This window comes from Rhinatrema bivittatum, chromosome 2 (assembly GCF_901001135.1).
Source record: "Rhinatrema bivittatum chromosome 2, aRhiBiv1.1, whole genome shotgun sequence".
In the NCBI taxonomy this organism is placed as follows: Eukaryota; Metazoa; Chordata; class Amphibia; order Gymnophiona; family Rhinatrematidae; genus Rhinatrema; species Rhinatrema bivittatum.
Window position 1 is genome coordinate 209995444 of NC_042616.1, and position 15570 is coordinate 210011013.

At 46.2% G+C, this 15570-nt stretch overlaps 1 protein-coding gene across 2 annotated transcripts in view; it reads left to right on the forward strand.

The window, feature by feature from the left end:
* The window catches only part of KLHL7 (kelch like family member 7), a 119954-nt gene that overhangs the window by 32777 nt on the left and 71607 nt on the right, over positions 1-15570 (forward strand). For both annotated transcript variants that reach the window (XM_029589075.1, XM_029589076.1), the window contains exons 5-7: positions 1137-1312; positions 2095-2269; positions 8090-8232. In XM_029589075.1, coding sequence (XP_029444935.1) covers positions 1137-1312; positions 2095-2269; positions 8090-8232 — 494 coding nt within the window. The remainder of the gene's footprint in view (positions 1-1136; positions 1313-2094; positions 2270-8089; positions 8233-15570) is intronic.

A 15570-nucleotide genomic window follows, 5' to 3' on the forward strand; every position in this document is an offset into this window, starting at 1 on the left:
AATCAAAGTTTGTATTTCCTTTCTTTTTGCATTCAATGTAAATTGAATAATTATATTAATATGGAATAAAAATAAAATAAAAATTTCATCTGCCATTTGGATGCCCAATCTTCCAGTCTTGCAAAGTCCTCCTGTAATGTATCACAGTCTGCTTGTGATTTAACTACTCTGAATAATTTTGTATCATCCGCAAATTTGATAACCTCGTCATATTCCTTTATTTATTATTTTATTTTATTATTATTTATCCACTATTTTATTTTATTTTTTGTTTTTGTTCCCAGTTTGTTATGGTTCCTTGTTTCCAAATGTTTTTCTGAACGTTGCAATTGCTAATGTTCATTGTTTAATATATCACCTCCCAGCGAAAGTTCTGTTCCATTGTAAACCGGTGTGATCTATATTCTTTATAGGAATATCGGAATATAAAAATTCAAAATAAATAAATATATATGTATGTATGCATGTATAGAGAGAGAGAGAGGTTCCTCTGAGCATGTTCAAGTGAGGGGAGTAATAATAGTATAGGTGATTTTAATGCTTTCAAATGCAGGGGTGCTCTCTTACTCTGTTACCTAACACAAAAGTGAAATGACGCATATTTCTATTTGAAAATTGATCACAGTGTACATAGGCTTAAAAATGCTGCAGGTAACACAGGCTATTCAAAATTGCTCCCTGTAAGTATTGCTGTTTGACTTCCCCCCACCCAGCATAGTCCTCTGCTCCTTTTTCTTCAGTTCAGTTGTAATCAGGACTGAGATCTGGCACCAGGATCCTTCATTTGCAATTACCCAGTGGGTTTTCCCTCTATTTCATAGCCTCCCCCCTACAATGCATCCAGTCCATTCATTGCAGTAGCATTCCTGGGCCAGAGCCATGCACCAGGACTCCAGCCACAGCCTTGCAGAGATGAACCCTGAATCTTGGCGCTGGGTGTCAATCTTAGGCCCCTGCGCCTCTCAGGAGCTGTGAACACTGCCTCCATAGCATCCCCAGATTGGCAGGGTACTGCTCAGCATTGATACTGTGCAGTCAGGCTGACCTGCAACCTTTCCCCCCCCCCCCCCCCCCCCCCCCAATTCTGTGTCTTTAAATGTCTCCCCCCTCTGCCTGTTGCTATGGTCTGTGCATAGGTATCAGTGTGCTAGCAGAGTGCCTCGACTGCCCGGAGCTGAAAGCCACGGCCGATGACTTCATCCATCAGCACTTCACGGAGGTTTACAAGACGGATGAGTTTCTGCAGCTGGACGTGAAACGGGTCACACAGCTCCTGAACCAGGACACCCTGACAGTGCGGGCAGAGGATCAGGTGAGGCACTCGTATCCTTTTTATCAGGCAGGGGCCTCTCTCCCCAGCAGCCCTGCTCTGCATCAGACCATGCAGCTTCGACACTTAGCTTTCATTTATCACTTACTAAGGGGGACCGCAGGTTCAGTTCTTGCTCGTGCTTCCAAGGCTTGGGATGGATTCTTTTCTTAAGCCAAGTCTCAGGAACATGAATCCAGTGGTGGTTAAGGAGTGACTTCTAATAAACTATTGCAAAGCATTATCTCTTGGATAAAGGATACTGGGCTTGATGGACCTTCAGTCTGACCCAGGATGGCACTTATGTTCTTATCTGCCTGCCATCAACCTTTGAGGACCAGCTGGTGGATGTATGTTGGTGTTTTCCAAACCTCTGCTGGAGGCACACCTAGACAGTTGGGAGTTTCAGCACTGCCACAGTGAATACTCATTGGAGACCCAGTGTATGCAAATCTTTCATGCATATTTATTAAAGATATCCTGGAAACCCGACCAGTTTAGGTGTGCCTTCAGGAGAGGGTAGGGCCCAAAAAACAAAGAGGAAGGCGGTCTAGGAAAGCCGTGAGGAATAGAATAAAGAGTAGCTGAAAGTCCTTCAATTAATAAAGAATCTTTTGAAGGACTTTCGGCTACTCTTTATTCTATTCTTCAGGAGAGGGTAGGGAAGCACTGCTGGTCATGATAGCTCTGCACATAGCTGTTCTGGCAGTGTGAAACCACTTGCTGCCTTCTGTTATATGAATAAGAGTCTGAATTTCTTCTTTTCTGTGTGTTTTTTCTTGAAGGTTTATGATGCAGCAGTCAGATGGCTGAAATACGATGAGCCAAACCGCCAGCCATACATGGTTGACATTCTTGCCAAAGTTCGATTTCCACTGATCTCGAAGAATTTCCTGAGTAAAACTGTGCAAGCTGAGCCTCTTATCCAGGACAACCCTGAATGCCTTAAAATGGTCATCAGTAAGTGTTGTCTGACTACATCTCTTTCCTGGTAGTGTAGCCAGTACAGGCTCGGGTCCTTACAGAGAAAATAACAAATCTCTGGAAAAATAGGTGGGTGGCTAGGTCTCCTGTTTTTGTACTTGTAAAAGGAATGATTTTGTTTGAAGATGAAATGACTCATTGCTGTGTGAGCTGCAGTAATATATAGTTTGTAATCTTAACAGATGATACAGCTGGTGGGGCTCTTTATTATTTTTGTAATTTTTTGCTTTACAGGGTGGAAGAGATGTTGCTTATGAGCAGGTTGAGACCTACCAGTTAATACAAAGCACAGTACAAGCAATACTTTTGATTATATCATAAGTGGCACTGCAGAGGGGCCTTGTTTGAAAAGGTCTTTTCCTGTTCATACCCCAGATCAGCCCAGACAAGCGGGTTTTGCATCCCTACCAGCAGATGGAGGCAGAGAACAAAACTTTTGAGGCACTGCTACATAATCAAGAGTGCCTCCTGCAGTCCCTCAGTATTTCTCTGTCTCCATCAGGTGGTAGAGGTGCAAACTTGCAGTCTGACTAAAAAGAAGAAATTTGGAGAAGAAGAGAGTTCGGGTTTGGAGGCTCCCTGAGGTGCTAGGCTCCTTTGTGGACCATCCCTCAGGAGGAGCTAGATGACTGGGAGTTTGGGAGAACCTCTGGCTGGTGATCGCCCGCAATGGTCCAGAGGCCCTGATAGCCAGGAGACTGGCTTCCTCACGACCTCTGAGGTCTCCCCCTGCGAGCTGCCAGCCTTGAAAGGGAAGTACCCTTGATTTCTTTTTGCTGGGAGTATTAGTTTTGTTTTAAAAAAAAAAAAAAAAAAAAAAAAAGGAAACTGTTCTTTTTCAAGCAGGAGCTCTGGGCAAGGCTTGGCGGCAGGGCACCTTTGACTGCGGGAACAGTCTGCGCTGGCAGAGCGGGAGAGTGAGTACCATGCTCTCTGATTTCGCTCTAGGGGATCCGGGGGAAGGGGGGGGGGCAATGGGAGCTGCGGTTTCCCATGCACCACGGCTGGCGCGATTGCGGCCTATTTTTCCATCATGGCTGGCGCGAGGGTGGCCTATCTTTTCCTGCACGCCACAGAGGGTGCAAGGGCGGCCTGGTTCCCACGCGCCGCTCAAGTAGGCTTGACAGCATGCCGTCCAGTTCAGTTAAAGGGACTGTGTGGGTGGCCATTTTCTATGTACTGCGAGCAGGGATCGCTGGTGTGTTCACTGTGCGACAGCGGGCTTAGTGCCACCCAAACCGATGATGGCTGCTTGTGGAGCATGTGGTCTGTACACACTCACTGTGCTCAGGCTGTTCCTCTGGTGAAGAGGGAACTTCAGCAGGGCTATCTCCAGGGAAGAGGTGCCTCCGGTCATCGAGGCCCGTAGCCTCTGGCATCGGAGGATCCCAGAGCACTCCTGCCTCTGAGTGCTCATGGGCAGAGGGTCTCTGATCCCAAAGGTGCCTAGGGGCAGACCCATCCGCTGTCGCCAGCGGGGCAGGACCCCGGGGAGCATCCGGATGGGGGAGTGGAGTCAGATGAGAGCTTTGTGGGGGATCCAGAGGGGTTTTCCCCAGAATTTGTGCTCTTCTTCATAAGGCCTTTCTGGCAAGGAAAGGTGATGGGAGAAAGCATTCCCGAGGGCAGCAGCCAAGTGGTTCTTCCAAGAGACTGAAGATGGGGTCTTCTGGTGGTTTTGGAGGCATTTTCTGCTGTCTGGGTCTCGGATGCGAGGGTCCAAAGTCGATTCTGACGGCTCGAAAAATTCTGATGGGTTCCAGGAGGATCCATCAGATCTGGATGAGGATGCAGGACCACATGCAGACCTGAATGTTCTCTCAGAGGGGGATGACCCTCGAGTAGTCCAGCTGGTCAAAAGTGGAATTGTCCCCTTATTTCCCAGGTGGTGGAGGAATTGGGTGTTAAGGTGACTCAAAGAGTCGGATAGTGAGGGCATCAATCCGGTCCTGGAGCGACCGCGTGGGCCACCTGGTGCTTTCTCCTGCCTAAGAAGATTTGGAAGCCGATGAACCGGGAATGGGATTTTCTGGAAGTGGGCCAGAAGGTCGGCAGAGCGATGGCTAGGCTTTACCCTCTGGTGGAGGATTCCTTGGAGCTTTTAAAAGTGACCAAGGTGGAGGCTGCGGTGTCAGCGATTTTTACCAAGACAACCATCCTGCTTGTGGGCTCTGCCACGTTGAAGGATGCTCAGCACCACAAATTGGAGATTCAATGGAAGTGGAGGCTTGAAGTCTCTGAGTCTTTGGGCAGCGATTTCTGGCAGTATGATGCAGAGGGAATACCTGTGCTGGGTTCAGAAAGCACAGGAACAGGCTTCATCCGTGGATATGAGTGGTCTGCAGTCTGCGTGCCTGGAGGCTGGAGTGGCCTATATCACAGATGCGCTATACGACTCGGTGCGTACTTCAGCCAGGAGCATGATGTCTGTGATGGCAGCCTAGAGCCTACTGTGGCTACGCAATTGGTCGGCTGGCATGTGGTCCAGGGCCCGTTTTTGCAATCTACCTTTTAAGGGGAACTGCTCTTTGGGGAAGATTTGGACCAGTTGATGAAGACTCTGGGAGAGTCGACAGGGAACAGGCTGCCAGAGGACAAGAAGGTTTTTCCGCCACGCTCCCATTTTCCAAGATTCGCGTAGGTTTTGTTTGAACAGGAACGAAACAATTGAGCAGATAGCAGCAGTCTTTTCAGGGTACCCACAGGACTTCCAGAGACGTTGCTGGACAGGGGACCAGTGGAGGAAGGTCAGCCCAATGAAGCCAGAATAGTCCATTCCTGTGTAGAAGCAGTAGGGTCAGATTATCCAGCTTTTGTGAGGAGTAGGCCAGGATTACCTCGGACTGCTGGGTTCTAGAGGTCGTGAGAGATGGTTACACTCTAGAACTTTCGTGCCTGATTAGGGAGGCCTTCCTGGAGTCTCATGTCTTTCATGAAAAGCGAAAGGTGGTGAAAGGGATCCTGAGGAGGTTACTGGACCTGAACGTGATAGTACCGGTTTCCCTGGAAGAGCGGGGGCGCAGACAGTACTCCATTTACTTCGTGGTGCCCAAAAAGGAGGACACTTTTAAACCCATTCTGAACATACAAAAGGTAAACAGGATGTTTCCGGATGGAGGCGGTGCACAGAGGAGAGTTCCCAGCATCATTGGATCTGGCAGAGGCATATCTCCATATTCCCATTCGGAAGGACCATCAGAAGTTTCTTCGCTTCATAGTACTGAGATAGCATTATCAGTTCTGGGCTCTTTACTTCAGGTTGGCCACGGCATCCAGAATCTTCATTAAGGTCGTCGTGGTGGTGGTAACTGCCCTGCGGCAAGAATGGATTTTAGTTTAGCCGTAACTGGACGATTGGCTCTTTCGGGTGAAGTCAAAAGCGGGACTGCATTCGGTCCTTCCAGTGGGTGATGGATACCTTGAGGTCGCTGGGTTAGGTAATCGATCTGGTGAAGTCTTCTAGTTCTGACCCAGTTGGTGGAGTACCTGGGAGCACTGTTCGATGCTTAGAGGCAGGGTGTTCCTAACAGACAGATGCTTGAAGTTAAGGATGCAAGTGACTCGTCTTCTTTGGCTGGAGGTATCGAAGGTTTGGGATTAGTTGCAGGTTCTAGGGCCCATGCCTTCCACATTGGATTTGGTGCCATGGGCCTTTTGCATACATGAGGCTGTTTCAAAGGAATCTTTTGTTCAGGTGCAATCCGGTTTCAGAAGAGTATCATCTTCCCCTGCCTTTTCGGGAATAATCCGGAGAAAGGAAAGGATCCAGAGATTGCCAGCTGGGTGGTGGTAACCACGGATACCAGTCTCAAAGGCTGGGGGGGACGACAGTGTGTCAAGGTAGTTCCTCTCAAGGTCTTTGGCCGGTGGTGGAAAGCTCAGGGTCTATGAATCAATTGGAGACAAGGGAGGTTCACTGGGGCCTGGAGGCCTTTCTGCCCTGGCTCAAAGGGTGGATGGTTTGGGTGTTTTCCGACAATGCGACAACAGTGGTGTATCTCAATCACCAAGTAGGGACGAAAAGTCATGAAGAGGGTCGTGGGTGCTTGGAGTGACTTTCCAGAGGAAGAGGTGAAGACGGAAACAGTTGAAGAATTCAGAGTGGCATGGGATTAAACACTGTATCTCTGCAGACTAGAGGATGGAAATGAAGAAAAGCATGCAGTGGGGTAACTTGCTGGTGTGTTATTACATTTAGCTGAAGGCATGGAGATTACTACCCTTAACTTATAACTCTTGATGCTTTTAATGCAACTGGAACATTGCCCCCTGCTTTGACAGCAGGAGGAAAAGAGGAATTGGATTCAGACAACAACCAAGTGGGCCCAGACTTCTATTGTCTTAGGGTACTGATATGCAGACATAAGGGAAAAAGCATCTGACTGCTTCTACAGCCAAGTCTATAAGCAACGCAAGTCAAGCAGCATTGTCTGAATTTTCAAGAAAGCTCATCGCCCAGTAAAAAATGTTGCTAACATTAATTTTTATGGGTTATCATAAGACTTGGAGATACCCGCACGGAGTAGCAGTTACTACCTTAAGAAGCTTGCTGGATAGACTGGCTGGACCATTTGATTCTTTCTTCTGTCGTCATTACTATGTTACTATATAATTCAAAGCCCATGATTGCAGGGTTCTCGAAAGGGCCCTGATGCATGTCCAGTGCCCAAGAATGATCGCTTCAATCACCTAGGTGAAGAGAATTCAGAGAAGATGGGGGAAAAGTCCCCAGGTAGTGGCAAATGAAGGTGCGTCATCTTGTATCCCAGGCCTGCTTTTGTTTTTATCACTAAGCTAGAAGCACAGAGGAGCAGGAGAAAACGTCTGGGCCAAAAGATGAGAAATCTCTGTAACTGGGTAGGAAAAATGAAGAGATGTGAAGAATGGCAGCTAAGGTTTGCTGCAAACAGGTGCAGCATGGTGCATTTGGGACACAGAAAGCATGGGGGAACAGTACCTGATGTGCACCAAACAGGAGAGTGATCTGGGGTGATTGTATGCAGTGACCTAGAGTTTGAAAACTGTGGTGAGAGGCAGCAGAATGCAAGGGATGAGTAGGAAGAGATATAAGCCGTAGGCGGTTTAAAAAGGCAACCTCTGGTCTAGTTCTAAAAAAACATTGATCCCAAATGACAATGTTTGCTGTGGGCATGCTGAGGAAACGGCCTATCCTTGCCTCTGCATGCATGAGCTTCCATCTGCAAGCAGAGAAACTTTTTTTTTTTTTTCCCCCCCCTTCCCCTCTGGCAGCAAAGTGAGGATTAAAATTGTGTACTGAGAGGTTTATCACGTTCAATCCTAATTTTTTAAAATCCCTTTAAAACATCATCCAGGTGTGATATTGAAGTGTTAAAATCCCTAAAGCAGTCTCTTTCTGATTCTGCATTATGTGCATGGGCAGCGCACTATGCATGGCACAAAAAGATACACCCCATCTCCTGCTCTGGTGTCTTCTACTCTTCCTCTTTTTCCCTGCCTGCTGCAGTGCCACACATTCTCCTCGATCTCGAGCATTACTCTTACAGGGTTGCTGTCTTGACCGGACCCTGGTTGTTTCTTAGTGATGCTTTAAAAAAAAAATTCCCATAACAGCTAAGCTGGTAAAGCATGTGTTCTGCTGTTCCTTTGTAATTTTGTGTCTGTCTAGTCAGACTTTGCGATAAGTGCGCTGCCTCGGGTGGAGGGACCTGAGACAGCCCCTAAGATTCTAAAATATACAAGGAGGTGGACTTCTTTTTTTTTTTTTTTTTTTAAAGTGGGCTCCTTGCTGACCTGCAGGTCTCTTCCTTGGCACAGGTGGGATGCGGTATCACCTGCTGTCCCCAGAGGACAGGGAGGAGCTAGTGGAGGGCACACGGCCACGAAGGAAAAAGCACGACTACCGTATCGCCTTATTTGGAGGATCGCAGCCCCAGTCGTGTCGATACTTCAACCCAAAGGTAACTTACATTTTTTAAAAGCATAGTTTGGTTTGCTAAAGAGACAATACATATTAGTGTGAACGCAGTCCAGAGAATGGTGATAGAAGGTGAGAGATCATATTGTGAAAGTTACAGCAGTTGACACGATTATAGGAATATTGCCTTCCCTGTAATAATGTGAAAAATGGCTCATATGTTTGTTCTAGCCTGGTTACAAGGAAACTGTCCTTTATAAAATCATCATGTCTGTGTGTCTATCCACTTCCCCTCCCCCATGCCATCCAGTCATGACAGGTATTTTTGATTTGAACTCAGTATTCATTCCTTTCTCCTCTTTCTTCTAACTCAGAGCCGATGCTGGAATTTTTGTATTGTGACCCTTCATCCAGAACTACCATTTCCCCCACTCCATTTTTAATAGACCTTTCCTCCCTACTGTTTCAAGTCTGGTCATTGCAGCAACAGACCTGAGGCCGGAAACCCTGCACCAGGGCTCTTTCCATAACCCCACGTCACGGCTTCTAAATCTGGCCAGCAAATGTTGCTCTTAATGACAATGGCTTCTCCCTACTCCCAACCTAGGGCCATGAACACTACCTCTGCAGCATCCCCAGCCAACCTGTCGTACACAAGGCCTGATCTGACAATCGCAACTGGGGATCCATCCCCTTGGCAGCATAAAGCATTGCCACTGAGCCTCCATCGTGACAAATTTTGAAATTGTTCATCCAGTTCTGATTTCTACCACAGAGCATATCATGACCCCCTCCCCCTCTCACCCCCCCCGGCTCACATTTGTCATGTGCTCCCGACACTTAGATTCCCTTTTTCTTTTTATTTGCTATAGGTAAATGGGCCAGGCCAGTTGAAATTTCAGGTAGGTCAGAGCACATTGTGATGTCATCAAGCATTTTGAAAGCTACCTTGCCACTGGTTAGTAGACATAACAGTATGCAAATTTGCATTACAAAATGTTCACATAATCTTCTTGTCTTTTTAATGGTTAGCACTTAGATTTAAAACAGAGGTAGTAACAAACTTTAGCTGAGAACTGAAAGAATAACCATCAAGCCTTCAGTCTCTCTCTTGCATCACTTCATGGTCCTTGCTGTGTCTTTCTTTCACCATCAGTTGATTGCTGCTGATGCCGTACCTCATCAAGAACATGAGAATGCAAGGGAGCCTAGGATCCAATTCCAGGTTAATTCTTCCCTAACCACAGTCTTTTACAAAAGGGAAATATGTTGGGTAAAAGTATCTGGGTGAGGTCTTACCCTTACACTAAGCTTATATGAACGTAAGAATTGCCATAAAAGGTCAGACCAAGGTCCTATGAGCCCAGCATTCTGTGGCCAATCCAGATCACGAGTACCTGGCAGATCCCATAAAGTAGATCTAATTCCTGTTACTCATTCCCAGGGATAGCTATAGCTTCCGTTAATCTACCTGGCTAATGTATTATGAACTCTTCCTCCAGGGACTTGTCCAAAACTTTTAAACCCCGCTATGCTAGTCACCTTGATCATGTCCTCTGGCAACAGATTCCACAGCTTGATAGTGTGCTGAGTAAAAAAAAAAGTACTTTCTGCAATTTGTTTTAAATCTGCTGGTGGTTAGTTTCATGGAGTGTCCCCTTGTTTTTAATATTACTTACCCATTCCACCCCAATCATGATCTTATAAATGTCTATCATGTGCTGTCTCTCGCTTCCAAGTTGAAGAGCCCTAGCCTGTATACCCTCTCATCATAGGGGAGCCATTCCATCCCCTTTATCGTTTTTGCCGCTCTCCTCCGCACCTCTTCTAGTTCTACTTTGTCTGTCTTGAGATGAGGAGACCAGAGCTACGCACAGTAATCAAGGTGCAGACGCACTACATTTTTCTCTACACTCAGGCAGGCCAATCCACACCAGTGGGTTATGCTCAGTCTCCAGCAAATGGAGACTGAGTGAAGCTGACTTGCTGACGTTACTGACATATAACCCTGCCCCATCATTAGCCTGCAAGTATTCTCCATCTCCAGCCCATGGTGGACATGCATCTCTTTATTGGGATTGTTTGTGGTGAAAAAAATAAAAAATTCTAATGAGAAGATGAGACTCCACTTGCCATTAGAGGTGAGCATCTAGTTTCAGTGGTGGTAGAAGCGGATCATCTCAGGAAGAGGGTTTTCTTGGAGACATCTGACTGATTAGTGTTCATAACAGATGCAAGCCTTCTGGGTTGGAGGGGTGGAGCTCACTGTCAGGAGTTGGTGGCGCAAGGTCACTAGAATGCTGAGGAGCGGCAGTGGACCCTCAATCGGTTGGAAGCACGTGCAGTTTGCCTGGCATGCTGCAGTTTGCCAAGTGGCTGGAAGCTCGAGTGGTAAGGATAATGTCTGACGATGCCACGACGGTAGTCTACATCAGTCGTCAAGGCAGAACCAGAAGCCAACAGGTTTCAGTGGAGAGATATGCACTCATGGTGTGGGCAGAAAAGCATTTCCAAGACATATCTGCCTCCCACATTGCCGGGAAGGACAAGGTAAGGGCAGACTTCCTCAGCAGGTGGACCTTGGACCCAAGAGAGTGGGAGTTGGCAGACGAAGCCTTTCAACTCAGTGAAGCGCTGGGGTTTCCTGTACCTGGATTTACTGGTGGACTGTCCTCTCAGACTACTGCTAAGGAAGATCTATTGCATTAGGGGCCCACGCTGCACGACGATCCAGGTCCGTTTTGTCTTATGGTTTGTCCCTTGAAAGGGTTTGGTTGCTGAAGCAGGTTGCTTCAGCAACCAAGGGTTTGGTTGCTGTGGGCCAGGAAGTTTTCTACATCTCTAGTTTGTTAGTTTGGAGAGTGTTCGAGAGCTGGTGAAAGTAAGTGAGGTTCTCATCCGCTCAAAGTTGAAATTCCACTGATACTAGAATTAGAATTTTTGCAGAAGGGCTTGGTTAATGGCTTGGCCTTTAACACTCTGAAGGTGCAGGTAGCAGCTCTTGCTTGCTATAAGGGGTGGGTCAATGGTGGACTCTTGTCTTCCCATTTGGATATGCCCAGGTTTTTTGAAGGGCGTTAAGAATTTATGTCCTGCCTTGCGGTTCCCGGGGCCTCTTTTGGGACCTTAATCTGGTCTTGCATTTTTTTTTTTGGCGGGTTCTATTTCCCTGTATGTACCCAGATCAGTCCAGACACCTGGGTTCATCTCCCTCTATCAGCAGATGGAGACAGAGAAAAAAAACCTCGCTGACACCGTATCTAAGCAACCGTGCCACCTGCAGTTTGTCAGTATTTCTCTGTCTCTAGCAGATGGCAGAGGCTGTTAATCCTGCAGTTCTGCAGTTGACAAACTTTTTTTTTTTTTTCAGCTAATGTTTTTCTTTTGAGCCTTCCTCCCGGGAGTTTATTTCTTTTATTTATTTCTTTTTTTTTAGAATCTTTAAGGTTCTTCCCTGTCCGGTTGAGGCGGCCGAGCCAGGGGTTGGAACCCTTTTGTGTGCTTGGTCTGGGTGCCCGTGAGGTGTAAATCTGGTTGTCCAGATCCCTTCCTTCACGAGGCCGCTGAGGCGGCTGCAGGCTCTTTACAATACTTTTTTACAATAATTTTTTGCCTATTTTTAACTAAAGCTAATTTAAAAAAAAAAAAACAAACAAACCAAAAAAAAAACTGTTTGCACCGGAGCACTCTGTACAGGTGAGTGACTTTCTCCCCTTAGGTAGGAGCTTTTTGTGGGGCTCTGGCTGTTTGTTTGGAGGACCTTTTTCTTCTGTCGTGGTGAGTACCTTCAGAGAAAAAATTAAAATCCTATCTGTCCCATTCATGTAGCTCTGATTCTTCCCGGCTTGATAGGTTGGGATTATGCACTAACTGTGCCAATGGTAGGGAGGGTTCATCTATGGCTCCTTCTCCTGCTAAATAGCGTCGAGTATTGGTGTATTTTGGACCAGCTGCAACTTCTTTTTTACCTCACCCGGCCGGCGTGGGAATGGTGCCATTTTGGATTTTGCCGCGGCAGTTCCCACATCACTGGGGTGGTGGGGCAGGGTACTTCATTTGTCTCCGGTCCGTCCGGGTTGGGTAACGGACAGGGAGGGCTAGAAGGGGAGGAAAGCTCTGGTTTTCCTGTTTTTCAACCAGACCATGCTGGTTTTGGTGCAGGGAGGCTTTTCTCCACAGACTTTTTTTTTTTTTTTTAATTTCATGATGCCTATATGGCCAGATGGAAAGCGGCTTGGGGGACTACACAGCCGCAGATTCCACCAGTCCAGCCCACTGAGGGTCCTTCAGGGGGTCCCAGGAGGTCTCCTATGCCCGGTAATAGGGTTCCCTCAGCACAGGGCTTGATTATTTGCCCGCAGGATGATGCAGCTGGGGCGGTTGATCCGGAGGATGCTATCATAGCTCCTGGTGGTACTGATTCGGGGTCTGGCCAAGCTCCCCTGGTGGCTCCGGTTATTCCGGCTACCGAGGATGCGGGTCAAGGGGATGACCCAGTCTCTTTTATTCATGAGTCTTACCAGGCTCTTGGGGTTAAAATGCCTCAGGAGAACCGGGATTTGGATGGTGAGGACCCGGTACTCGGTGCCATCTAAGATCCTCCAACTTCTTTCCCTTACCACAAGTCGGTTAGGAAGTTAGTAGAAGAGGAATGGAGGACTCCTGATTCTGGTTAAAGGTCGGCAGAGCCATGGGGAAACTTTACCCTCTACCAGAACAGGATTTAGAATTTTTTTTTCTCTCCCGAAAGTAGATGCGGCGGTGTCTGCTGTGACTAAGCGCACCACGATTCCGGTTATTGGTTCGGCCGCTTTAAAAGATATACAAGATCGTAAGATGGAGTTACACCTTAAAAGGATTTTTGAGGTGGCGTCCCTGGGTTTGCGTGCAGAGCTTTGTTCAAGTTTCTTGCAGCGTGCTTGTCTCCGGTGGGTACAGCAGAATCAAGGTAATTTTGTCTCAATCAGGTGTGGACGTGGATATGGCTGAGCGTGTGGAAGCAGCTGTGGCTTACGGTGTGGATGCCCTCTTATGATTTGGTGCATACTTTCTCCAGAGTAATGGCATCAGCTCTGGCCGCTCGAAGGTTGTTTTGGCTTTGCAAGTGGGTGGCGGATGTTTCCTCTAAGGCACAATTGGCATCCTTGCCTTTCAAAGGTAAGTTCTTGTTTGGTGAGGATCTAGAGCAGCCGATCCAGTCTCTTGGAGACACTAAACTCCTCAGGTTACCCGAGGATAAACCTAAGGGTAAGAGATTTTTTTCAATTAAGGTCTCGTTTTCAGTCAGACAGAAGATCGCGGCCTACCCGTGGTATACCGGGACTGCAGAGACAATATTATTCACGGGGGCAAGCATGGGGGACAATCCTTTTGTGGAGCCAGAAGGTCCTTTAGGGGATCCTCTAGTGGCTCCTCAGCAGGAGATAAGTCTACCCAATGATGCCAGGCTGGTCCACTCCATCATTCCTATTATAGGAGGTTGCTTACGGCACTTTCATGATGAGTGGGCCAAGATCACTCAGGACCAATGGGTTCACAATGTGATAAGAAACGGTTACATTTTAGAATTTGCTCATTCCGTTCAGGAACTTTTTCTAATTTCCCCATGCAGCTATCCAGTCAAGCGAGCAGCGGTACAACTAACTCTAGACCGGTTAAGTGCGGTAGTACTAGTTCCCAGAGCGGAACTCCGTCAGGGGAGATACTCCATTTATTTTCTGATCCCTAAAAAGGAGGACTTGTTTCGGCTGATGCTCGATTTAAAGAAGGTCAATGCAAAAACTCAAGGTGCCATGCTTCAGGATGGAAACCCTCAGGTCGGTCATAGCGGCTGTACGCAAAGAAGAATTCCTGACTGACTTGGATCTCATGGAGGCTTATTTATTTATTTTAAAATGTTTATATACTGCCTTTACAATTCAAAGGAATTAATCAAAACGGTTTACAACCAAACATACATAATGGATACATTTTTTAAAATAAAAATAAAACTGTTTTCAACCGAACATACATGATGGATAAAAATAAGAACGTAATAAAAACTAACATTAAAATAATATTACAATAAACATTCATGCCCTACAGGATTAAACAGTGAATTGGATTGAATCTAAAGTATTATTTCTTATGGATATATCTGTTTGAAAAAAGTAGTGTCAATATGGAAGATAAGTGAATATTAATTTTGTGAGTTAGAGAGTAAACTGTATGCTTTCTGAAATAAGTAGGTTTTTAATGATTTTTTAAACTGTTGTGTGGAAGAAATAAGGCGAAGAGAGTCTGGGAGTGAATTCCATAAAACAGGGCCGGCTACTGAAAAAGCCCTTTTTCTAGTTAATTCGTGTTTAGCCAGTTTAATTGTAGGTACATCTAAAAGACTTTTAGAGAGAGATCTGAGTTGTCTGGGAGGTTTATATATGCGAAGATTAGTGCATAGCCAGGTAGATGAAATATTATAGATAAGAGAATGAATAATTGATAACACTTTGAACTGAATTCTGTATTTAATTGGCAACCAATGGAAAGAGAATAAGACAGGTGTAATATGGTTTCGACGTGAGGTACCTGCAAGCAGCCGAGCAGCAGAGTTTTGAATTAGTTGCAGAGGGTATAGAGCAGAGTCTGATAAACCTAAAAATAGAGCATTGCAATAGTCCATTCCCGAGAAAATCAGCGTTTTCTCTGCTTCATGATTCTGGGTCAATGTTTTCAGTTTCAGGCTCTTCAGTTTTGGTCTCGCCACAGCTCCGTGGACTTTCACCAAGGTGGTGGTGATGGTGGCAGCTTTCCTTCGAAAGGAGGGTATTCTAGTTCACCCATATTTGGACGATTGGTTGATCAGAGCCAAGTCAAAGTCTCTCTGCCGCAAGTCGGTTCATCGAGTTCTCGAAGTCCTACAGTTCCTAAGTTGGGTAGTGAATCACGACAAAAGTCAGCTATCACCAACCCAAACTTTGGAGTAATTAGGAGCTCGGTTCGATACTATAATATTTATTTATTTATTTATAATTTTTATATACCGACCTTCTTGCATAAAATGCAAATCAGGCCGGTTTACACTGAAATCTGAACAAGCAGGAAATATAATTCCTTAGTCGAATACATAGAACATCTAGAATTAAAAATATAAAAGCAAAGTTATTAGACAGCTTAATAGAGGTTACTTAAATAACAAACATAACTAAACTTATTTTACACACAGTAATAGGCAGAGTCTTTCTCTCTCTGAAACTTCAGGCCCAGATCCACCGGTTTTTGCAGTTGCAGGTACCCAAGGTCTGGGACTACTTACAGGTGGCCTTGTCGCTGGACTTGGTTCCCTGGGCATTTTCCCATATGAGACCACTACAGACGGCATTGTTGTCCTGCTGGAAGCCAGTAT